Here is a 25322-nt window from a genome sequence, read left to right on the forward strand (position 1 = left end):
ACACTGGCCGAGGTTGAGCAGTTTCGCGTGACCCTGAAGGGCCGTGCTGCGCAAGCGCGAGGAGAGTTGGATTGGATTGGATTGGATTAAACTAGATTATATTGGATTGGATTAGAAATGTAATACAATTGGATTACGGGTGTGTATAGAATTGGGTCTGCACATTCGCCGGTATGCACATTCCAGAGGAGTGACGTCATAGCCGCTGCAGACGCACTGGCGCCGGCGCGTGCCCAGCTGTGCGCCTCCGTTGCGCAGTAGCCAAGTCTGCCGCTCCGCCGGCGCCGCTTGATAGCCGTTACTCGTGGCTCCTGGAGAGCCATGCTGCGCATGCGCGAGGAGTGACTGGACTGGACTGGACTGGACTGGACTGGACTGGCCGGACTGGACTGGCCGAATGGACTGGACTGGATTAGATTGGATTGCTGAATCTCAGCTCACGCTACGTATATCCTGACATAGCCGAGCTAAGCCACTGCTTATTTTTACCTCTCCTCCTCGTAACATTTTATTGTTGGAATAAATTTCAATTTAAATTTCAATTAATTAGCTCGTTCCTTTATAATTACGCCAGTCGTTTCTTCCGGGCATTGTTTAATGTGCGATATTGTGCCCAAAGGCATAAACTAACATATTTTATAGGTACAGGTCTTCTGAAAAATATTTTGGGTGGCTAGCGAATTTACAAGGGCTCAAACTCTTGCTAATCCTTCAAAAAGAGGTAAACACGTAAATTTTGTTTGCCTCAGTATTATTTACCCCAATGCGCAGTTATTTTAGCTTTGCAGTGAGTCATTCGCGTTTCCATTCTTGTTTTTGAAATTTCCTGGCCGAATACGTATAGGCATTACACGATTACGTGCCCGCCGACCCACATAACTTGCATAACGACGGGAACATTGCTTTGTGTCGTAAGGGTGGATTACAGCAAGGACGTTTCTCGCAGCGAGTGTTACAGAATGTCCTCACCCAAAACTGTTACCCCACCGCGACGCACGCAAACACACGTAACAGTCAGGATCACAATGGTGGGCGGGGACAAGTATAGGCGCTCTGTTGAAGGCCAATAAACTGTGTCGTATAAGTTCGCCTGATGTGTTGCTTTCTCACTGACGTTGACAACTCACCGCACATTCAAGGCACTCATTAAACTCTTTGTCGGCAAATCCCTTTGTTATTTTCCCCGTCATCTCCATGCCCAGCTTTGCTTGCCGGCTCACCACACGTGCCTGTGACAACGAATTGTCGTCGTTCATGGTTGTCCCGGTTGCGGCATCGCAAATCCGGCACACATGGCTCATGCCCTGTAGCATGCGTGCGTGGTAACTCCTGCCAGGCGCCTCATTGTCGCTGAGAGGTATGTGCTACCGACACTGTCGCTCTGTCGTGCTGTGGCTACGATTGGAATACGCTGGGCTAAATGAAATAATGTTATTTGTTCCTTTAAACAACAGCGTTTTAAGTCTTTGAGAGCTCACCAAGTTACTGAAGGGCACCTTAAAGGGACACTGAAGGGACTTTGTGAAGCTCCTGTTTTTGCTTGCACTGCGTAGACCGGCTCAAATGAACACACTTTTCATCGTTTATCCTGGTGATAAGGCGGTATTTGTTTTGTTAAGCCTGAAAAAAGAAACACTACCATGCGCGGTTTGCGGCGGCTGCATCAGCTAACCGCAGTGACGTCAGTTAAAGGTGCTAAGTGATTGGACGATGTCCAAGATTAGCATTTAAACAAGTTTTGGTTTCTGTTCTGTGAAACAACATGTTTGACGTCCGACGTTATCGTTGGATGGGTATTCTCGATATCTCAGTAATCGCCATACCGCGCTTCTGCCATGTTGACGGCTGTAAAATGCCTAAAATAAGCCTCCCAGGACGGCTTGGAATCGTAGCAATCACTAGCCGAGGCATACGCAATGGATGAACGCCCTCCGCGTCACCGCAGACGCTCAAATGCGATGCGCTGTTCCTCCATCTTTAAAGCTTGTCTCACCTGTATCGTCAGAAGACTGTTCGCACCAGGCCAAGGGTCTGCTGATTCTGGCCTGCGCCCACTGCCCGCAAGCAGTCGGTGCTTATGGAAACAGCACGCCTACGAGAACTCGCTATCACGTCAGTGGCAGTCTGCGCGCGTACTGCAAACTCGCTCGTGGAGAGATGAACGTTACAGCGCAAAAAATGCTAAAATCGGTACAGAAAACATCCGCCGAAAACGAAAAAATCAACTTAAAAAAATGTACTTTGGGTGATTCGAACTTGCGACTTGCAAAAAAGGACACTGCTTGCGCTCCAGACCACTCGGCCACAAGCCAACGCTACGGTGATGCAAATGCAAACTATGTAATATATAGCCAGTTCACATTTTTATTTAGTGTTAGCGTTTCAAGCAGCTTATATGACGTACTATTTTTTGTACAGCGCTCCTACAGTAAGCGTCCCCGAAATTCCCACAATAGCTTATGCCTTGCAATTGCATTCCTTAGACGGAAAAGCGTTCGCAGTTGTGTGGTCGTGCTACAGACCGCTGTGCTTGTTCACCCAGCGCAAAAAAAAAAGTGTTTCCTGCGCCCTAGTTTTACGCTGTACGGTAAAAGTTTCGGTTGATTTTATTTACTTAGCACCTATATTAACTTTGCTGACTTTTCGCCCGCCTTCAGTTGGCCTTAGATTTTCCTACTAGCGTACCAGTAAGCGAAGCTTCGCATGTGCGCTAGTGCAGCGTTTGTGTATAGCGACCTGAACTTAAAGCGTGATACAGTGCATAAACTAACAAACTAAAAAACATTATTCCATTCACAAACGTGCCGTGGCTTAGTTGTTTCAAGTGAGCGAACGAATTGCGACGACCCCGTCGGCGGCCGGCGAACTGAAGTTTTCTAAACGCCGGAACGACTGACTCTGTCGGAGGGTCGGTGAGCCGTGCAGTAGCGCAGTCACGCCGAGCCATTTTTTCTCACGTCATACAAAACGCCACAGAAAATGGGCGAGGATGCTGAGAGGAGGTAAACAGCATTTTCGAATTGATTTTTCTGGTGGACAAAGTCGCGTAACGCAGCGAAAGCGGTCGAAACATGGCCTACAGACTTCAGACTACAATTTTTGCTCGTAATCCCGCAATGTTTACAAATCACTTCAGTGTACGTATAATTGGACACCGCCTAGAGGAAGAAGTGGATAAGAGTAGGAGATGGAGTGAAGTAAATGTTGCGTAAGATCTCAGAGTAGCTGTAGAAAAAGGAAAGGAACAAGGGTAGGCGTTATAGCGGTAGACACAAGCGGCCGCAGCAGGCTTTTGACTAATGCGCGCTGAACCATGGTCGAACACTGGGGTGGAAGCGCACTCTCAACGACAACAGCGAGCTGGCGGCCTCACCCCCTGAGCTCTTGCCTTTCCCCCGCATGCTCCGAAGTGAACGAATGGCGGATTCAATGATGTCTATCGGCACGTGGCACGCGCCCCTGATGTGAGCGTGTGTGGCAATGGTATTTCGCAGGCGCCTGGAACTGTCCACAGGGTGTGCCCCCACGCGTTCTCACAATGCGGTATACCTATATATGCTTGCAATAAATGCCTCGCATTTCAAGAATCCCATGCGCCAAGAAGTGAGAGTAGGAATATGACGCGCTTGTCAATCATCCACTTCCACTTTCGCTGTCGCTCACCTTATCATAATGCTTGCAATATGCTTTTATTTTTTGTCAAAGGGGATCCCAGGCGAGACGTACTGCGATACTGAAAGTAATCGCATGATTAACTTCGACGGCGCAGTAGCAGTAGTAGTTGTAATAAGCGTTATTGTGTAAAGAGGCCGACCTGTATTCTGACATTGGTGGGTGGCGTTCCTAGTCCGGGGTGCCATGGGCCCTGGCCGCCCGAATTACCTTGTCCTCGTGTATTCTGACATGTGTGGGTGGCGTTCCTAGTCCGGGGAGCCATGTGCTCTGGCCGCCCGCCTTACCTTGTCCTCCTGTATTCCAATTTCCGACCTGGGTGGGTGGAGTTCCTAGTCCGGGGAGCCATGGGCCCTGGCCACCCGCCTCGTCCTGTCCTCCAGCCAGAACTCATCCTCAGGGTCGGGGCTGACCAGATGGGCCTCCCGCCGGTCTGTGCTTACTATCGGTAATGTGTGGTACATCAATGCCCGCATGCTCTCACATCATTTCTTACAGGGTGTTTACTAGCAAGCCGTAGTTTTCCGGGTACGTGGCATGTGCGGAAACGAGTTCGTTTGCAGTACAATCGCCTGAACAGGACCGCTTCTTTGCTAAGTTGGGGCGTAGGGCAATACTCCGTAATGTCCTTGTAGCTTCTGGGGGCCCCGATCAGGGCGCGGTCGCCTGGTGGGGATACCTGGATTGTGCGCAAATAAATAAAAAGCGATGAAACGGTCATCAGAACTTCTTTGTGCGAAGCTGATATGTTTAGGGTTCCACGTATTTTTCATGTTTGCGAATAGAAACTCTCGAGTCTCCTCGTGTCTTTGAGGCGCCAGGCTCCAAAGTCGCACGCCCTTCAAAATGTGACATCAAGCATATACGTTACATTGCTTGAATATGCACCTTAAGCATTAGTTATCAATTGGAACCATTTTCAAAATCTCAACATGACTTATCATAAGATTTACGTCTCACCCCTTGTAATATGCCCCTTAAGTAGATAAGGTATAAATAGGCGCCTTTTTCAAGACCACTAGAATCAAAATATAAAGTGCGTGCTGGTATGCATGCGTCGTTCTTGGGGACGACCGCCGTAATGAAATTTGCTCATATCTTTAGCGTAAAGTACGTGTCATTTCTATGTCGTTTGCTAAAATGCTTCACGGGTCATCCACCTTCACACAGTGGAATGGCTCATGATCTTTTTTATTATTCGGCAAGTTCTCGACCATCATGCGGCATTACTCGAATGTTTTTAATGTGACCTGCAACCTTTGGGTCGTACGGATCTTGGCCAGGGATATTTTAAGTACATACTGCCTCTTCACGGGTCCCTTATGCAACCACAGGCTACGTATAACAAACTCAACGGTTTATTCCCTATAATTTTCAAAGTGCGAATAATAGGCAGGAAGCACCTGTGCGATATTCTCAGCTGTGCAGCGGGGAGGAATAGACAACGCAGTGTATTGAACTTGCTAAAACTTCGCAAACGATCTCACAACCGTGGCCCCCGTTACATATAATTGATGCGGCAAGTTCGTCCCGGAAATTTCCGGAGCGAAGTAGCCGGGTGACGTACCTTAAGGTATGCCATCTGCGTTTCCTTTCAAGAATTTTTCTAGTGCCTAAAATGATCCGTTCCAGACATTGTTTTATAGAGAGGAAAGGTAAGATTTGGCATTGGTTAAGCTGTGCCATATGCCAGATGTGCCATAAGATTTGCCATATCAGGAAAGGTAAGATGTGTCAGAATTGTGCCGCATGTTGCGAACTAGAGAGACTTCTCGCTGTTGTATTTCAAATTAATAGAAAAAATATAAAATTGTTTCTTGGGTTTGAAATGTGCACTAGAAAACGGAAGGAAGCTTACACTAATGCGTGAGACTTAAGGCAGCGAAGCTGTTTGCAACAGTAGCGTTTTTACCCTTGTTTTAGCCTCGCCGCTTCACGGGGGACCACAGCTGGATGTTCGTATTCCGCTATCGCACACGGTTCTGCGCCGCTCATGGCCTTCCATCGTGGCGCGCGCTTATCGCTGCGGCCTCCCTGCCGTCCTCCGCCACTTCCCGCGCACGGGTCCCGCGCATGTCTCCTTTCCTTCCTCGCTTATCTCTCCCATGCCGCTATCTCTCCCAGTTATCGGGCCGCTACTCTGAGCCGGACGCTTGCGGAAGGGGGTGTGGTTTTACCTCTAGCGCTCAAGGGAAAAATTGGTCACGCCGGAAGACTGCCCGAGGTAGCGTACTGTAGCTTGCGCTACAAAAGCGCCTAGATAACTTATTCCGCGTAGCCCAGACGTGAGGGCTCCCTTACGCTCATGATAAGGATTTTCGCTGCGTGCAAGAGATTTCTTTATTGTAATCACTGCCTAGAAGGAAATTCGTGTACGCTTGTATTCCTGCGACTTCATTACTTGACAGTTACGAAAAAAGAAGTTGTCGGTGGAGTGACCGAGAGACGGTCATAAAAATGGTCACGAGGTAAGAATCTGAAAGAACGAACGACAGTACTGCAGAGACGAAAGAGAAAACGTGATTTTCCGCGTCTGCGCAGTTGGGGCGCACCCCACTCCACAGCACCGCCGACCTACAGCCGAACTTCGCGCACTCCCTCCACTGCCTAACCCAGCGACGGGAGTGCGAAGCGTTGAGCCTTAACTGCTGCCTCACCCAAAGGCGCAGCAGTCACCGGGGAGTGAGGTCGTACTGCTCAGCACACCGCCGCACTCCCTGTCCGCGCTGCGGCTGCTCCTGCGGCGCCTTAATTACACCTAGAAGCATTACTCCAACACAATACATTTGCGGCACTATAATGCTTTTTGCATTCGTACGCGTAAGCGGCTTTAAGTCACTGGGTGGAATTCTTGTTTTGTAACGAGGAATTGTGTGAGAAAGTAAGTACGCCCATAAACAAACAATAAATGGACACCTCTTTCCAAGTTGCGCCGGCTGTCGTCCCCTAAATCCCTCGTGCACCGGCGGGAAAAAGAAGGCTCCACCGAGTTTGAAACTTGATTAATTTGGATATCTCATTCCCGCTTGCATACCGATCAAGAAAGTGCGGATGAGCGAAAGGGGACCTTGATCGAGTTGCCAATGTCAAGTACGCACGGGGGAGCTTTATGAAAGGACTTCCAATCTCCAGCAAGGCATCAGCAGGATACCACTGCGTCACCAGAACTTTCCTTCTCGCGTGAAAGTATCCCCAATACACAACGCTTCGTTTTGTTGTACAGCAGCGGCCTAAAAGCGAGGACCCTCGGGGTTATTTATTCGTTGCCCGCTAAGCAATCGTTGCAGATTGGAAACAATGCGCAATACGAATTGAGCAACGCGCAAGTGAAAGCTCAGGCACGTCCACACGTGAGCGGTGCGGGCGGGAGGATGTAGTCCGTGATGCACGCCCATTAGCTCATACCCAACGCGGCTGTGAGCGTCCCATGGTGGCATACCCCCAAGGTTGGCCGTCGTAGCCACACCGCGTGTCAGGTTCATGGAAATGGCCCCCACGCCGGGAGCGGAAGCATCGGGCGCGCGTATACGGCTTGTGCACGTACGTAGCCGCATTGCACGTGGCGGTTGGTTGCTGATCTACATATGATGCACGCGGCTCTGGCTTTTCTGCGCCGCCATCGACACAACGTGTGACAAACGATCCGAGACTGCTGCAGGCCACGGTTGATCGTCGGGCGTCAACATGGGCAAGCGTCGAAGCTCACCCTAGGGGAAACGAACGAGGTGCGTGCTGCTGCTTACTGCAAACACCTTCACTACCCACCCCGTCCCACCGTCGAACCTTCGGGGACGTAAGCAGACTTACTTGAGACATGTTCCGTGGATTATAAGAAAGTTCAGCTAATTTTCATTTCTATCCCTGAAACATCGGAACATAAAACAAAGCGCCGAGGAATTTATTCAACTTCAGTCGAATTTCAGTTTGTGCTACAGCCGATGTTTTTATTCCAGCAATGGACGAGAACTTCAACGCAATTAAATTATGCGTCAATGACAAATGCCTTTAGCAGAAAAGTATTGCCTTCTGCATGACTGTAGGCTCACTCACTTGCTTTTTTCCTTTCACCTAAAAGTGCACTGGCAGCGTGTGTAGAACAAAAGCATCGAGTGCAGCTTTCTAGCTTATCGAACTTCTATTCCCGCTGAATTTCGCGTTTTGTATATATTATCGGGGCGTTTATTGTCGGAGGTGAGAGCTTCCTTTGGGGCCGATTCACGGTACGAGATGGATGCAAGCCACTAGCCGTTGATGAGGACTTTTAGAATTAACGTTTGACGATGGACTAGACGTCAACTCCAGAGTGTTGTGATAAGTGTCACCTACGCTCTTCTTCGCAATCTTGGTACCCGTATGACCATCCATCTGCTGCATTTATTCAATTAATTATGGAATTCTGAGGAGATCCCCGAGTCTTGAAACTTATCGAATATTGTACCTCTCCTTAAGCCAGCAAAATCACCACGAGCGATCGACTCGTTTCGACCTGTCAGCTTGGCCAGTTGCGAAACCAAGCAACTGATCTTTTATAGATTAGATTGGTTTTTAGAAACATCTGGGTCTTTTCCATTATGTATGTCGGGATTCCGGCCACGTCGGTGCACTATGGACAATTTACTAGACTTGGTGACGTCCATTGAGCAAGAGCGCTCTCAAGGAAACATGACAATAGCTGCTTTTTTTGGATATTAGGCGAGCATTCGACACCGCAAGTCATTACGACATTCTTGAAGGCCTTGTCGAAATGGGAATTCGTGGCAAAATACTTCGTTGGATTGAGAACTTGAAGAAATATCCCCGGAATGCCCAAAGAATGATCTATATCTACAGTGGCAGCAAGGCAGACGACGCTCAATTACAAGGATGAACGTTATGCTGATTATGTGCATATATACACCATGGATCGTCGACAACCTCCTCGTTGTCGTCAGCTTTCACAATACCGAGCCTCCACTTCGATAAGGGGGGTCAAGCTCTCGCACTCCACATCTCCGACGGTTGCAGAGTTTTACGCAATATATCTTGCAGTCAAATTTATTGCTACCATGACTTCACCGAATAAATGGGCACTTCTCACAGATTCAAAAGCGGCTCTTCAAGCCCTAAATTCAATTCCGGCTTACAGTCATCACAATCTCTTGGCAAGACACATCTGTGATGTGATGGCAATTGAAATAGGAAAAACTCAGAGAATAACATTTCAGTGAATTCCCGGGCACATTGGAATAAGTGGAAATTCACGAGCTGACCAACTTGCAGCAACCGCTCATTCAAATTCCACGTGTAGCACCGTGCCTTTTACCAGAGGTGATGTGAAAAATTATTTGAAAAAAATAAGGACACACATTACTTTGGAAACCAGGTTGACCGATAAATATCGTTCATCGCTGTTACACCAAGTGGATCCGTACCTTGCATACCCTTGTGCGTCTCATCTCGGTCGTTCGGTCGACACGTTATTACATCGCCTTCGTCTTGACGGGGCCTACACGAAGAAATTCCTTCAGCGTATTCGATTTGCTGATGACACCTGCTGTGCTTGTGGACACCAAACTGAAGATGTGCATCATGTCCTGCTTGAGTGCCCTCTATATGCGACCGAGCAGATAGCCTGCTATCTCAGACACCCCTATCTTTGCCGAAACTGTTGGGTTCGTGGAACAATGTACGCAACCAAACGAAAGCGTTCCTTGCCTTGAGGGAGATTTTTCAAGTGACGAATATGTGCGAACCCTATTAAATGCGTGAACGTTCCTCTGAATGGGTGTGGAAACACACAAGAGTGTTACGTATATTGGGGAAAGTATCTGTGTCGCATCGTGGCCATTTTGTATTGTTTGTATATGGATGTATATAGGTTTTTTTTTGGACTATATTCCGCTGCTGTAAGGAATCATGTATATATGTGTGTGTGTTTGTGTACTACACAGAGCAAGCAGTTACTGAGCGCGCATGCGATATTTCAGCCGCTGCTGTTTCAATGTACTCATCATAACCTTGCGGTTCCTTAGGGCAAGTATCGCACCTTTTGTATACTCCAATGACTGGAGTAGCCAGCTCCTGTTTCGGTTGAAGCTAAACTCTCCAATAAATCATTATTTCTCTCTCTCTTAGTTTCAGTTTCGCAACATGAGGGCGTGAGGGCGAGGGCTGAAAAACTTTAAGCGAGTCCCAATCTAATGACAGGAGCGAAATTCCTGTTTAAGGTAATTTCAGAATGCATACGAAGACTTGACATTCACCAAACAAAATAATTGTCGCCATTGAGCTTTTGCAAAAGTCGCGAAAATAAAGCCTAACAAAAGTGAACAATTCAGCGTCGGGAATCCCCTTTGTGGCGGTTTAAAATTTTAAAAGAATAATGTATGCCCTGACAAGAAGAAGGATAATAGTTAATAACATTACAAAAGTCCGAGAATAAGAAATGTAAAAAAGAAATCTGCAGAAATTAGGATAATTGTCTATGAATACATATCACACTTACACCGCTTGTCTGTAGTGGGAATTCTTTATAGCCAATTTTTCGCTGTAAAAGAAAGGTGTTGCATTTTTGCGACACCTACAGCCATTACACCTACACCAATTTACAGCAATTTTTCGCTTGGGTTTTTCTAAATTCTGCGTGGCCAACTATCTTCCTTTACGTTATTACAACGGCTACAAGTGTTACTCCCACCAAATCCGCATCTTCGTGTAAACGAAGGGCGTTACACGGTTCGCGATTCTCGCTGTTTTGTTATTTATTTTTATTTTTTGCTTTGTCAAAATTCTGTTCGACCAATTATCTCCATTTACGCTATTATAATGATGAATGGTGGGACATCCGCGAAATCTGCATTATTGTGGATATGCAGGGCGTTACACGGTCTTGACTGTCGGGGTACTCGGCAAACAGTTATTCGCATTAATATAGTAAATATATACCTAATAGCACTGGTTTTTGGAACAATGCAGTTTGGTTTCCGCTTCTCAGTACGAGAGTGGGGATTAGAAAACTTGTTGGAACTCCCAAACTATTCATGATAGGAACATAATTTTCTCATAACATATTAGTGATGCCGTGTTGAAGGATACTAAAAATCTATAGATACAAAAATATCTCTTTGCCAGAAATTTAGTTTTGAAACTGACCAGAGCAGCAGACAGCGGCTGGGGAAAAAATAATGATGCCAAGAAGGAGGACTGTTTATTAAACACTGCAGGGCCACACGCAAAACTGAAAAGTGCAGCCGCCGAATTTTTAAATAATATCGCGGGAGCGTCGACCGGCGGGAGGGTCAGCCCCTCAAACCGGTAGAAAGCGGCGAAACGAGCGAGGGTACTGCGCATGCGCGGAACGATCCCTCCAGCGCATCCGTCGTATGCTAGCTGTTCGCGCAAGCACGACACAACCCCTTCCACTTATAACAAGTCGGGAACCTTCGTTGCTGCGCGTTGACAGCGATTTCGCGTGCTCCTTGTTCATGGCAGGATCGGCACTCATGGTTGACAGCGTCACTCAAATCATCAGTGACACAACCCAAGTTCAACATCCGACAGCAGTATCGTTTACCAGGAGAGGGCAAGATCAACTTATCCGGGTAAAGTAGGGAGACTGTCAAGGTTTTCACGCCGAGAATTTCTGTGCACTAGAGAACCACAGCTACTCTAGTCAGTAACCGTTATGACTCCCTTAAAGCAACGGTCGGTATACACTTCCGGCAACTTATGGCCGCCGTGGCAGAAGGTCCCTCCGGCACGCATGTTACTCAGCCGCCACTGCTCCGTTTCCGTCGTATTCAAGGGCGGACTCGACCGCACGTGCGCTGCTCCGTAAGGCCGACAGTTGACGAGAACGTTGCTGTTGTCAATGAAAGCGAGCAGCTGTCACGGTCACGCGTCGAGTTTTACGCTGACTTAGAGGAGAATCGAACTTTGCTTTCCTCTTTTAGGCGCGGTATCTTCCGTACCTATACATTGCCCGAGGAAATATTCGAACGACATTTCGCCACACAAACCACGCTCCAGGATGCCCAGATAATTATCAGACTACTTACGGCGGCGCCACTGTATACCAGTCTGTGGACATTTTTCACTGGTTGTTAAAGTACGAAATAGCGAGTAACAGCTATTTCGTGTAGTGCCATCTGGCAGATCCCTTGTCGGCCTATACACTCAGTGGGATACCGGCAAGAGAACACCTCCAATGGTGCCAGACGCTAAAGCTTATCAGAAGAATGACAGCCGTCACCAGGGCGTGCGTCATTCACCCTTGCCATCTTCGCGGCGGTTTACAGAGGGCGTCAAGAAGTTCCGACAAGTGTTTAACTGGGGGCTACTTTCGCGATGTACTACCAAGAACTGGGTTCGGTCGCCGGTTAACCCAAGGAACATTCATTACAACGCCGTTTCTGGCTGAACGTCCACCAGTATACCTCCAGAGATCACGCTCCTTTAAGTCTGTGTGCTCGAGCGAATCTCCGCATCTGAATGTGTGTAACCCCAGAAGCAGTTCGGCCTTGCTTCTACTGGCAAGGAGCGTACGCTGAAGCAATGGTTCAACAACACCGCGGTATATTCTCCACTCACAACAATTGATGCCTGACGGTTGAAGACCAGCGCCCGGGACGGTCTTGGAAGACCTACTAATCTTTCCCGAGTATCGGCGGCAGCGTGCTCATGGCCGGCGCTGGCTGTCCTCAGCTGGGGTCTCCGGTACTCTCGTCGAACTGTGTGTGAAGACAGGCGCCGTACACAGCGGCTCCCACCGCTCAGCCCGTGCGGCGGTAGACCGGTGCCATGACCACCCAAGACCACGGGGGATCTTGCAGAAGGCCCAAGCTGGCAGGACCCAATCCGTGGCTCGTGCTTCGCGGGGTGGTGTCTGGCGCAGTCGTCAGTAGCGGTCTCTGAAAGCAAAAGAGCCCCCGGGGCAGGCGCGGACTCCCGTTATAAACAATTGTCCGGGCCACCGCGCACAGTTCTGCGCAAGAGTAATCGCGCAACGGCTTCCTGGCGTGTGCGATCCTGAAGATACGCCGGTCGCGCTACTTCCCCACTCTTACGTAAACACAAGCACGTGTCCAAGCGTAGATTGGCAGAGTGGGTTCCGACAACCCTTATGGTAGTAAAGAAATCGAGGGGTGATTTCTGACGTAAATTTTCTTTTGACAAATAATCAAGGTTTCGTCATTGACGGCTTTCGCTTGCCTCAGTGAGGAAATGTGCTCTATTCACTCCAAGGAGCTACTCATTTTTCTAACTCCGGTGCTCAGCTCAGACCTAGAAGCTCAATGGAAGATCTTCAATCAAGCTCAGGAATCCGCCAGGTCTCAAGGGATACTGGCCGCCTCCTAGCAAGGGTTTAAAAAACCATCAATTGATACTGAATAAAAGTCTCCCATCCATCCGTCCACGATAGATATCGGGTCCACCCCTTATCCAGTCCTACATCTAGACGGCCATGGCCTCGTAGCTTTCATAACCCTTTGGAGCTATTTCTGTCTAGATGGGTCTGATTTGGTCTGGAATCTGTCTCAGCTGCCTTCCAGCAAATGATGCACGGCCTCCGCCGTGGTTACACCTGGCTGCAATGCTATATCGGTGACATTACACTTTACAGCAGTGTAGGCAGGAATGAAACTCAGGTATCCCTGAGGCCCAACCCCTATCGGTCTTCGGTCATGTTGTGTCTGCAAAAGATTTTCCACCAACTGACAATTGCACCGGTTGGTTAATGTCGCACAACTATGCTAACTTTTGGGTTTAGTTTTATATTCTTCCATGGTTGTTTATTGTCTGGCTAAGGTAGTAGAGCCTGGCCCCAGTCCCCTGACGAAGGATCATCCATTCACCCGGGACGAAGAACTAAATGCTATGTTCTATAAAAAGCAAAGAAGCACTGTTGCGATTTCTCCCGGTTTTGTCTTCTTGATCCAAATGCGTGAGAACAGCTCTGACACGCGTAAACGTGTCTGATCATGGAACTGGAGCTGCCCGACAGCAATAAAATAGATACATAACATTCCAATATAATACACCTCTCGTAGAATCACTCCAGCTGAGCGGAAATATTCCACCGGAGATAAACAGAAACTTCCCTGCTTCTGGGCATGTCGAAAAGTCTCATTCGATTCATTCTAACAGTCGATCCCCAGGCCGTTCTTATTCTATTGTCATGCGAAGTATCTGTGTCGGTCAGGGGTCTACCCACCTTCTGAAGAGAACCTTGACATTCAGCATCAACATGAAGACAACCAAAACGTAACAAATGCTCAGTCACTAACTCTGCAAGCGAGCCGCGCGGAGCAAACGCCATTTCTAGGAGGAGGTCGGAGGTAGTTATTATGATTGAATTCATAACTTTAAAGCAATAAGTACAAGAAAGTTGCGCACAATTTCTTTACTGCTGAAGTCGCATCACGCTTCCATAATCAATGGCCAGCGAAGAAAGAACTATCGTGACCGTCAAACCTACAGCCCTATTTCGAAACAAGAAGTGAGTTCTCCTTTCTTGAAGCATGTCGGGCGAACGAGTTTTATTCCCTTCGATGCTGCGGAAACATACTAGAAGCACGACGCATTGTCCCACCTACACAAAATAGCCCTGGTCCCTCCTTCGATTCCCCCTTGAACCTCAGTCGGCTCCCCTCCCCACTTCCATACGCACCGTTCACTGCATGATGCCGGTTCTTTTCTTCGACATGTCACAGATCTACGCATTCCTTCCCCAGTCCCCTCGGTATCTCGAGCACACATGGCCTCCCAATAGCGGTATCGATAGCTCCTTCACCCCACTCGTGCTGGAACTCGCCCTGTCCCAGAATGAAGCAGGTACCACTCCCGTCGTAAACCGCATCTTCAATTCGACCGCGAAGAACCTTCTCGGTTAGAAAAATACATCATTCTGTCCATAACAAATGAATGCTGTAAAAATGGCTCAGTTCCAGATGAAAGAATCACCTCCATTATCGCTTTTATCCCCATGTCTGGTAATCTCGCCCCATTACCCTTACGGAAAAGCATAGAACGCGCGCCACTAAAGCATCTCATGGATATTTTGGACTCTACCCAACATTCTTCCCCACACTCTGATAGGATCCCACCCCCGTACGTCTACTTCAGACCTGTTTCACATTCTCCAGAAAAGTTAGTTTCATCCCAAGGGGTACCAGGTTTATGGGCTGGTTACGGGGCACGGGCGCAGCTCTTTTGATTTCCGCGTTTACTACGCCATCCTCCCACCCTGACGGATTCCACCTGTGCCTCCGGTCTCCACTCTTCTGTTTCTTCTTTCCTCCGCTATCGACAGGACCCATCCCGCCTTGGGACTCCTATCTCCCCTCCCCCCGTCTCCTTTACCCGTGCACCCATCAAGCTGCCGTATTTTAATCTCTGGTTGTTACCTCTGGCAAGAGCTTTCTCCGACGTCCCCAACCTTCAGTCGCTTGATCACGCCGATGACACCACCCCCTTGTGTACTCAGGTCCCAGGGTCATTATCTTTACAATCTCGCCTTCCTCTGGTTTCTATGTCTTTGCTTGGTCATACCTAAAAGCAGTTCCAGAGAAAGCTGAGTGTGTTTTTTTTTCTGCCACTAAATATCAACGATCTGTGAAATCCCTCCTTTTCCTTACCTTGACTAGTACACCCGTCCACCGCATCTCATGCTGACTGGGCTCTTTACTCGAAAACCACTCCTTTACCGGTATCATACACTCCACGATCACCAAACGCCCGAGGTTACTCATCTAGTTCGAAGGGTGGTCAAGGGGCGTGGCGGCCTGAGTGAAGGCAAGGCCAGTCATCTGGTAACCGCCAAACGGTGCAACCGAAAAGGCCGCAACGTTTTATAGCGTTTTGGATATTTTGTTTCTAAACATTTGAAAGATGGGCTTTATTATTCGATCTTCAATCTTGCCATCAGCTCCACAAAAAAGCGCCGTCGGGGTAGCAAGGAGTTGAATTTGGCGCTTTTAGAACGACTTGGTGAAGAATTGACAAGCCGGAGCAAGCTCAGCTCCGATGCGGAGTCTCAACTACGAGTCGTCCGGCTGGCTGAGAGTGGCGCTAGGGTCCACAGGCCGCCATGAAGTTGGGAAAGGACCCACGGAACATCCCATTCCACCCCTCTGATCCCCCAGTTTTGTACTCAACAAAATTTATTTACTCGCTCAGCAGGCAGATTGCACGTACTTGGGCACCAGCTGCCAAGTGCCCATTTGTTAAGTTGAGTTTTGTTTTCTAGAATTGCATGAACTGTTGCATCAATGTCATCTGGTAAAGACCTCCTCATTGCTTCTTCTAACCCCACGTCTCCACTCCGCTCCTTTTATCCTTCCTCGCAGGTCTCACAAAAGGGACAACGAAAAAGGGAGGAAGGCCGAAAGAGAAAGCAAAACAAGGCCACACCACCACCCTGGTCTTTATTAGTGGTAATTGACTTACATCCGGCAACTGTAGACAGGCAACACCATGGACAACGTTACTCTCCCGTCATCGACGGAACTTCTGAGCCGGTTCACATCGTACGACTACGCGGTGTTCGTTTGTGCACTGCTGGGCTCGGGTGGCATCGGACTGTACCAAGCGTTCGCTGGTGGCTCGGAAGAGAGCGAATCCCTCCGGGACATGCTGACCGGAGGCCGCAGCCTTCCCATGGTTCCCGCCGGAACGTCGCTGATGGCAAGCTTCATTTCGGCGGCTTACCTGCTCGGTAACGCGTCCGAGGTCTACGTGAATGGCACGATGTACATTCTGGTGTTTCTCTCGTACTTCCTCGTGGTGCCGACGACGGCGTATCTTTACATGCCCATCTTCTACAACCTCAACGTCTGCACCGCCTACGAGGTGAGCTGCCTTGCTTGTGCCTGCTGTACCAACAGCGTGGTTTCGTGGACGTAAAACGTTTAAATGCGGTGTTTACTCGCTGTAGCCCTGCCACTGTGTTGAGGAATAGAGGTGCAGGTTGACTACGTGGGTGCCTTTGACGTGCTGCGGAACATACCGCAGTGTGGTGATTTTTTTTTTTAAATCGGCTACAAAAGCAATGTTCAACCGGCACCCTCATGCCCCATCCCATGTTCAGCCTTTCAGAACATCCCTTTTCAGAACCAGCCAGCCAGCGAAAAGAATATGCGCCTTAAACTGCCCCCTCCCCTCAAATTCTTTATTGGTTCTCTTTGGTGCTGTAAAAAAAAACTGCAATACTTTACCTGTCTAATATAATAGTGAAAAAAACCAAAACCGTCAAGTAGCTCGACACGTAGTCGAAACCTGAAAGCAATTTCCGTTTTGTTTGGCAAGTTCTCAACCGAAGCTTCGGTTTTAATGAAAACCAATCTGTATAGAACAACTCGCATAGGGAGCAGTGAGGTTGGTGAAATCTGAAAATTCCCGAGTTCTTGCGAACTCGGCGTGTCTCGAGTTCTTCCTTTGTGCTTTGTTGAATAGCCTTTCCTGAGCGGACATTTTTTATCCTTTTCAACCTAGCCGAAACAACTCAAGTAACGTCCAGCTTTCGTGGAGTGGATAAAATCGACTATCGTCCAAGCCAGGCAGCGTGATTATGCACTTGGGCTATCCTCGAGTTTTCAAGTTATCAATCCCGGAACCGTTTTATTAACAGCTGAACACGTAATGCAAGCTCCGGAAATAATTTCATATAAAGTAATGTGCTCAGCTAAGCGTCATCATTGCTCCGCTCATTTTGGGCCGCGAGCAAGGTTCGTTTATGGGAATATGGTTGTTCATATTGTTGTGCATCACCATCAACGGCTAGCGAAACAAAACGTGCAACTGCCATTAATACTGTGCCACTGTGTTTTCTCTGTATTGCTGTTGCAGTCTTACTTTAACTGTGCTCTTGCTTTGTGTCAATCTTCAGTACCTGGAACTAAGGTTTAACCGGACCATACGGCTCATAGCCGTGGCATTGTACACGATACAAATGGTAAGGACAAAATGCTTTTTTAGTCTTGCTATATACGCGAATTGTGCTTGTCTCTGAATTCTCCGCGTCCTTTCCTATCGCTCGTTGGCATTCTCTTTCATGCAGTGAAATCGTGCTGTTTTTTCGTGTGCGCGCGTATGACTAGAGTTTGAGTAATGATAACAGTAATGACGAGTCTTTGTCTTTGCATGAAGCTGCACGTTCTAACATTGCGTACATCTTAGCTTAACTCTGCTTCTAAATGTAATCAGTAGCGCAACCAATGCTTGTCCAAGATTTCAAACAAAACTTGAATAAGGAAAGCGATAAAAAACTTTATTTAGCCTTTTGTGAAGTAAGGGTACAGCTCTCAATTACTTTACATTAGCCGATGCCACAGGTGCTGTGGCATCGGCTGTTGTTTCACATAATCTATACAACTGCACAAATCGATTTCAGCGTTACAATCTCAAGACTAGCCACAAAGTGTGACCTTTTGATCGCCTCGTATGGTTGCGGGTTATCTGAAACAAGATAGCTGCGCACAGCATTATGTGCCGTCTACAGCGTGGCTGTGCGGCCAGTCATCTTTGACGGCGTGACTTCATTTGCTGTCACCTGACGTTGCCGCCGATGATGCCGCGGTGCACCTCATCGAAGGCCACCTTGGTACGCTGGACGACTATTAATGTATGGTTTACGGTTTCACCGTGAACGGGACTTAATGGACCACGTGAAGTTCTGTGCAAACCTTGAGAGATCCCTTAGTCAGACTAAACAAAAATGGTACAGAGAGCTTCCATTGATTTGTGTCGGATCGCATAGTTTCCTGTGCTTACGATTTGTCCGATATAACGCTGCCGGGCTGTTTTGCTTCTGTGTCTGCGTGGTCACTCAGAATAGCCGAGCTTAAGAGTTTCAGAATCGCGCAGCATGTGAACCCTAGGGCGTGTGCCAAGCTCTCCGTTTACATTCGATCACTTTCACGTGCTTCGCAGTGCGGCGAAAAGGCCAGAAAGCTCACGACTGCCAGCTGAGTGTTTGGTGATGCGGTCAGCCTTGTTTTCAAGGCTGCCAGCTCTTAGGTGGATGTAAGCTGGTTGCGAATATGTAAACGCGAATGTTGGAACTGCTATATGCAGTTTTGAACTGGACTGGAAAATCCGCGTACGTGCGGTTCTGCGCAGTGCAGTGCAGTACACTTCGTAAAAGTTCGAATCGATTGATTATGATTCGATAACCCGCGCGAGTTGTTCACGAAGCAGGCACAGGAGGCTTTGGACATTGTAGTGTTGCGCGTTTACACCAGATGGCATTCTGAGTCATTGGACACACAATGGATGGCACCACTGCGCTCGTGTTTATATAACCGATACTCGCTGATTAAAAGGGGTTGTTGTCATGGGTCGTACAGTAGTGTAATGTGTTTACTTTTACGTGCCGCCGTGCCGGCTACACGACAGACGCGAAGCGTCTGTTCTCATTTTTAACACTTTTGTATTCAGCATTGTATTGGACCGCGGCATTTTACATGACAATTTTACTTTTACTTTTTTGTCATTGCCCTTTTCCGAAGATCGACTTGTGTGGTCGTTTTGCCGAATTGTCTGCGTTAGTTTAAGTAGCCTTGCGGGATTTCAATAGCAATGGTTCAAGCGCATGGCTTGAACCATAGTGAAGCTGGAGGATTGTTTTCTATGTAAGCACTGAAAGACACACCACCACAAATTGCATTAGGTTTGAAATTGTTGATTTACATATTCTTTTTTTTATTGCGCCATTTTGCCCCAGGGCATCAGAGGAATTAAAAAAGAAAGAAAAAAAAGATTCCGTCGTCGATTTTCGCTCTGGTCTGCGTTAGTAGTAGTTAGTAGTAGTAGAAGTAGTAGTAGTACTAGTAGTAGTAGTAGTAGTGCGTTAGTAGTAGTAGTAGTAGTAGTAGTAGTAGTAGTCAAGGTCATATCCACCTATATCGTGCCTCATGCATGACTGGCGGGCCCGGATCGCTTTGTCCGCAGGCTTCCCATTTCTTCCAAAGTGGGACGTTTAAGCACGCGCTAACATCGCCGGCAACCGGCTTCGTGAACTGGGCGTCTGTAGCGCAAGCTGTCTTGTGCTTCGCCCTTGAGGCGTGGACGCACGTGACTGTTTTTGTGCGAGCGCCACGCGCAAGCGTGGAAGACGTCGGGCGGTCCTCGTAAAGCGCATGCTCACGTGCGCGGTAAATGGCGGGAGTAACTAAGACCCGCTTTTTTTATAACGCCGCACACCGCACACGTTACGGCCAGCAACAACAGCTTCGCTGTTAAAAAAGTACCTTCTTTGACAGCCACGACGTTGTTGTATAGCGGCAAAATTTGATATAAGACCATGTCAAACAACGCACGAGCCTCTCGCAGCGATGCGCCTTACAGCATAAAATTTCTGCGACAGTTTCACGCTTTTTTTTTTATTTTTCGCAATTCGTGTCACCTAACCGCCGGAATCAGCGCGCTACACCTTGATAGCGTGCGGATTGGAGAGAAAGTGCTGCCAATCATGACAGGAAGGAACAGAGCTCTTTGGAATTATTTCAACGCGTACATGCAGCTTCAACCTTCGTAGATGTACAGCTTGAATTTAATAACGAAAATGGTGCACGGAATTTTCCTTTCAGCAGCTCCCTAGTGTGACGCGTAAGTTCATGTAACGTTTTCTGTATACCATGCTTCGTAACTTTATTTTTTGAGGTTTACAACTGTAACCTTCTCTTTTTGTTATCCTTGTATAGGCACTGTACTTGGCTGTTTCTCTGTATGCTCCGGCACTGGCCCTTTCAAAAGGTGAATAAATATTATATCCTCTATACAAGCCGCCTGCAAACATTCAACACCATATTTATTCACACTCTCGGGACATTGTTCTTTGGATTACAATAATTTGGATTACGGGTGTTCTTTGTCACGGAAAACTATGGGATGCGAGGGAAAAACTGCGGGGGAATAATCTATCTCAATCATAACACTGAGGCTCCTTTTGCTGAGCTTCATTTTTGTGGGAGAAACACAACCAATAGAAACATGTCTTGTCAGAACATGGAACACCTTACGCCGGACCCAGACGGCTAAGTTGGGGAGGAGCCTTTTTTGGCTTGCCTAGACGCTGGGTCTCCTCCGATGCGTGTTTCTTGAAGAAAACACCAATCCATGAATAACTGAATCCATGAATCCCAGTGTAGAATGACAGGTAGTAACTATTTTATATTGTTTTCCGTTACAGTCATGGGACTGCCACTATGGGCGGCTGTTGCCGTCCTCGGAATCATCTGCACCATATACACCAGCCTTGTAAGTTTGCTGTCAACACCTACGAAAAGTACCCAGGCAAAGAAGTCAGAACATTTGAGCCAGCAAATTTCGGACACAAACCCCCAGCGAGATGAAAGCGAGATGAGAGCAAAAGCTGTCCGGAGGAGGGGACTAGACGTGCTTTTGTGTGATATAACCAACCTATCTTCACGCGCGCCATGGTGCTGTAAAGGCGAAGGCGTCATCGTTTCGAACCACCAGGCCACAGTGACTCTATTTATTACGGCGAGCAGTAAAATAAATAAATAAATAAGTATTCACACAAATAAATTGACAGCTCACCTTTCGCTGATACATACGTCGCGTGAGGCTCGAAATAAAAAAAAAGTTGTATTGAGAAAGCAAGAAAACGTTCATGCAACAAAGTGAACAAGCGAGCCCGAACGCCGTTCATTGATGGTGTGCCCACTATAACCCAGAGAACGATGGGAAGACCGAAGACTGAAAGAAAGGGGGGGGAGGAGTGTGGCGAAATTGAAAGGGGGAGGGTGGTTTGCCGATGCGGGTGAGACGCTCCTCCGAAAGTACGAGGGGGAGGGCAATATTCCGAAGCCGCGCCAGACACGTGTCTGAACCCTGGCCTCGGCGTCTAGTGGCGCCTGAAAAAGGAAACGAAAAAAACAGGCATCCATCAAAGCAAGCGTCTTGTTCTTTCAAGTTCACAAAAAGCACAGAAGCCCAACACGCGCTGCGTTCTGCACGTTCATCGGTCCTTCGGGGCCTTCCTCGTCGTCCCTGTTGCGTAGCTCATCCGAACCACGTGACATTTGTACTGGAGGTTCGCAGACTTTACAGCATGCTCGGCGGCGTCGAGCGCGCGCCGCCGTGCGTTCGCTATTCATGCGATCACTTCCTGAGGCGCAGCAGCTATGCGCCGTGACCGAGAAGCCTGCACACAAATTTCGCATTAGGGAGTATCGTAACCGTCAGCTATTTTTTTTTTGTGCTTTCGCTGAAAGCAAAAAAATTAATGTAGTGCTACAGCCAAAAAGCTTAAAACAACAGACATTAAGGCCGCCTGGTGGCTCCTAAACTACATCAACAATTCCTGTTGTGGGCATATAATCAAAGAACAGACCGTGCAAAGTTAGCACTATATGTTGCTCCGCAGAGACATTGCCGCCGCACGCTGCGTACCTTGCGCCGTACTGCAACTAGATTGGGAGATTGATTACAGCAAACGACTTTCCGTTCCCGTGTGCGTACAAGCCAGGCGCTTCCTTGGTACACTGGCGCATCTATACTTCTTCCCCTAAAATACTCCCGCATGTCTCCTGACCAACTGCTTAATGGAGCTCGCCGTAGGGCCTCGACCTAAAGTCGCTAACCGCCTAGGGTCGAGCTTTGGGTACAACATTTCCTGCTTTTTTATTTTAAAATATTTTCATCGATAAATTCTACGCCTTGTTTCAGTAAGCGATGGTAACCTGATACTTTTTACGTTGGTTTAGGGACAGGGTACAACCGATCACCATGTTTAATTAATGTGGAAACGTGGAAACGTAATTTAATTAATGTGGAAATGTAATTTCGCTTGTAGCAAAGGGAATGTCTTGAACCCATGGTGTAATATGTTTGAATCCCCTGGGGTAATCATCCCTAACACGCACACACACGCACACACACACACACACACACACACGCGCACGCACGCACGCACGTGCACACATAACGCAGGTCATCGTCATCAGCATCCTATGAAATTATTACGCCACGTACGCCTAAACACAAATGAAAATCACCTGGAAATTTGCCGCTAGCGCAAGTACCGTCTGCTGCTCTGCGGGTAGGAGCGCGCAAGCGCCGATTTTCGTCACACGGGGGCTCAGGCCATACGCAACTCGACGGTGCTCCTGGACGAAGCTTCAGTTTACCTCGACGGTGCTTATTTTTAATGTGCCCAATCATACGTTAATGTTTTGCTAGCACAAAATAAAAGAAGAAGCCAATAAAGCAAAAGGGCAAGCGAAAAAACCTTCAGCAAGTGTGCATTGGCTGCAATGTCGCCCACGCAGCTCGAGTGTTATTGCTTTTTTTTTTTTCTTACACAGGGTGGAATCAAAGCAGTGGTGTACACGGACACTTTCCAGTGTCTGATCATGTTCATAGCCTTCATTGTGGTGGTCAGCATGGGCTTCCAAGAGATCGGCGGCTTTAACCACGCATGGGAACTCGCCAAGCAGGGATCACGAGTGGAGTTCGACAGGTGAGCAGACGTGAGCTACACTTCGCACGAAACTGCAGCCCGCACCATTCGGGCGAAAAAAGCGATAAAGGCTGAGGTAATAAATGCAGGCTCTTTGTGGGAGAATCATTACCAGCAATACGGATGAGTTTGTTAACATAGGAAAAGGTCTTGGGTTCACATATGCGATAGCAAAGCTAAGCGGGCAATATTCCGAATATAAATGGCTTTTAGCGGCTGAAGCTTCGATAGTAATTGAAAAAGCAGCCAAACATTTGAGAAGAATCAGTGCAAGAGAAGACCATGGAATAGCCGTGCTGATATAAAAAAGCTTTTGCTAAATGCGAAGGCAAATGTTCGAGGAGATAACAGCTAGGTATCGCTATTGCATAAATATAGAAGCAAACCTTGATCCGTTACGGAAAAAAAACGGCGAGTGCTGTGGGCTGCATCTAGTTCTGCCACAGATAGTGTGAACCACGACAGGCTGTATAGATAGCGACCTGCCCATAGCAGCCGGCGACAACGAGGGCCAGCGTGCCGAAAACGGACGGCGTGCTCCGTCAGGCGCTGCTAAATTTGATCCCCGGCGTCGCCAGCCTCTCCTTGCTCGTAGTGCGACCTTAGCGTTTGTACCGATCAGTACCTATAATACCGAAAATGTACTGTTCGGTCTAGACCCGCTTCTTACCTATTCAAGCTTCAACGTACACAGATAAACCGCACTGCCGCTATATCTGCCTGCTCGACAGGCATTCTTTATTTTTGAGCATTCTGGTTCATTTTAACATAAGACAGCTTTATAGAAGAAAACTTTCGCTTTACGTCTAGAAGCTTTCTTTTTACGGAAAGCTCATGTGTGCATGTGAAAATTTTCAGGGGGAAGGCTTGAATGTGTGTAAAGCAGCTCCAACAGGGCCATTCTGTGCGTTGAATCGTCGTCATTCTTGCACGAAAACATCGTTTTTTTCCAATGAAGTTAGCACTAATCTACGGCAATCTCTGCAACGGCAGCGGCGTTTTCGCCATATCTGGGGTCTTTGCTTTTGTAGGAGCTTCGTCGTTGTGTTTTACAAGCCCAAAAACGGCAAAGTTGTCATTGACAAATGTCGGCGGTGATACGCACAGTTATCTTCGGGATATGTTTTATCTTCAGGATATCTTCAGGATATAGTACGTTGAATTCCTTAGTATGTTTTTAAGCCACTGCCCCGTAATGAAGCGGTGGGAACCTGGCGAAAAGAATTTGCTTTTACCGTGTGGCTGCTGGTCGCGCTCAGCTCTCCGCAGCAAATATCGTCGCGTATATGATCTGCCCCCTGAAAGGACAGTGCGAAGAAGTTGCACAGGATATTTTAGCTTTTTTTTTTTTTTGCCAAAGCGTTTCTTTTGGCTAGGTTTTGTCGCCGAGCCTTCTGCCAATGTCGATCCTACAGCCTCAATTCGCGACACTACTTCCTCAGACGCTGATAGACAGCCAGGACTGCGGAATCGTTTTTTGTATTTGTAGCAAAACGAAAACAATGTTCTTTGTGTTTTCTTATACTCGTGCCATGAAACGTGTCGTAAGTCAACCGAAAGTTGACCAGCAGCGAGTGTTCCTTTCTGTTTTCCTTTTCTGTTGCACTAAATGAAACAGTGCGCACCAACTGCTTCTTGTGGTTTATTTTTTCTGACTCTGGTATCGAGCAGAACGCGCTGAATATTTCTTTGCGTTTTATTTTTTCTGATCTACGCGCGGCATGGAAAGCGTGGAACGCTCAATTTAACAAAGGTTATAAGCTGCTGTGGACGCTTTTTTTGCGGACAATATCCTGGTGCGTGCATTCGACAACTATGTGAAGTAACAATTTTGCTTTAAAAAAATGAATCACACCGTCGACAACAACGGAAGGCGGGCACTTCTAGCTTCCAGGCTGAGTCGACAAAGACTAAGCACAACGGGCCGAAAAAAATCAGAAATAAAAAAGGCAGGTCCAACAAACGCGTATACAGCGGAGAAATGGGGACAAAATGCAGCGCAAGTCGGTGTAGTGGCATCGGAAAGAACTAAAGAAAGCCAAACGAGCAATAACAAATTCGACACGCGCAATGGCCGAGCATGGGCAGGTCGCTATGTATAAAGCTGGTCGTGGTCGTGGTGTGGACAGGTACGCCATACATCAACCCAGCGAAACAATCTGAAAATCAAATGGTTACTAGATAATTT

General features: G+C 47.7%; 1 protein-coding gene across 3 annotated transcripts in view; it reads left to right on the plus strand.

Moving 5' to 3' along the window:
• Positions 1 to 25322, plus strand: part of LOC144169717 (sodium-coupled monocarboxylate transporter 1-like) — a 62607-nt gene that overhangs the window by 11305 nt on the left and 25980 nt on the right. The window contains exons 1-6 of one of the 3 annotated variants that reach the window (XM_077699030.1): positions 7123 to 7465; positions 15999 to 16500; positions 17537 to 17602; positions 20352 to 20403; positions 20840 to 20907; positions 22980 to 23134. In XM_077699030.1, coding sequence (XP_077555156.1) covers positions 16126 to 16500; positions 17537 to 17602; positions 20352 to 20403; positions 20840 to 20907; positions 22980 to 23134 — 716 coding nt within the window. In that variant the 5' untranslated portion in view covers positions 7123 to 7465; positions 15999 to 16125. Of the gene's footprint in view, positions 1 to 7122; positions 7466 to 15998; positions 16501 to 17536; positions 17603 to 20351; positions 20404 to 20839; positions 20908 to 22979; positions 23135 to 25322 lie in introns of those variants that run through there. The other 2 variants (XM_077699029.1, XM_077699031.1) reach the window with 2 other exon arrangements.

Source organism: Haemaphysalis longicornis, unplaced genomic scaffold (genome assembly GCF_048455015.1).
Source record: "Haemaphysalis longicornis isolate Haplotype H1 unplaced genomic scaffold, Haemaphysalis longicornis Haplotype H1 scaffold_2, whole genome shotgun sequence".
NCBI lineage: Eukaryota > Metazoa > Arthropoda > Arachnida > Ixodida > Ixodidae > Haemaphysalis > Haemaphysalis longicornis.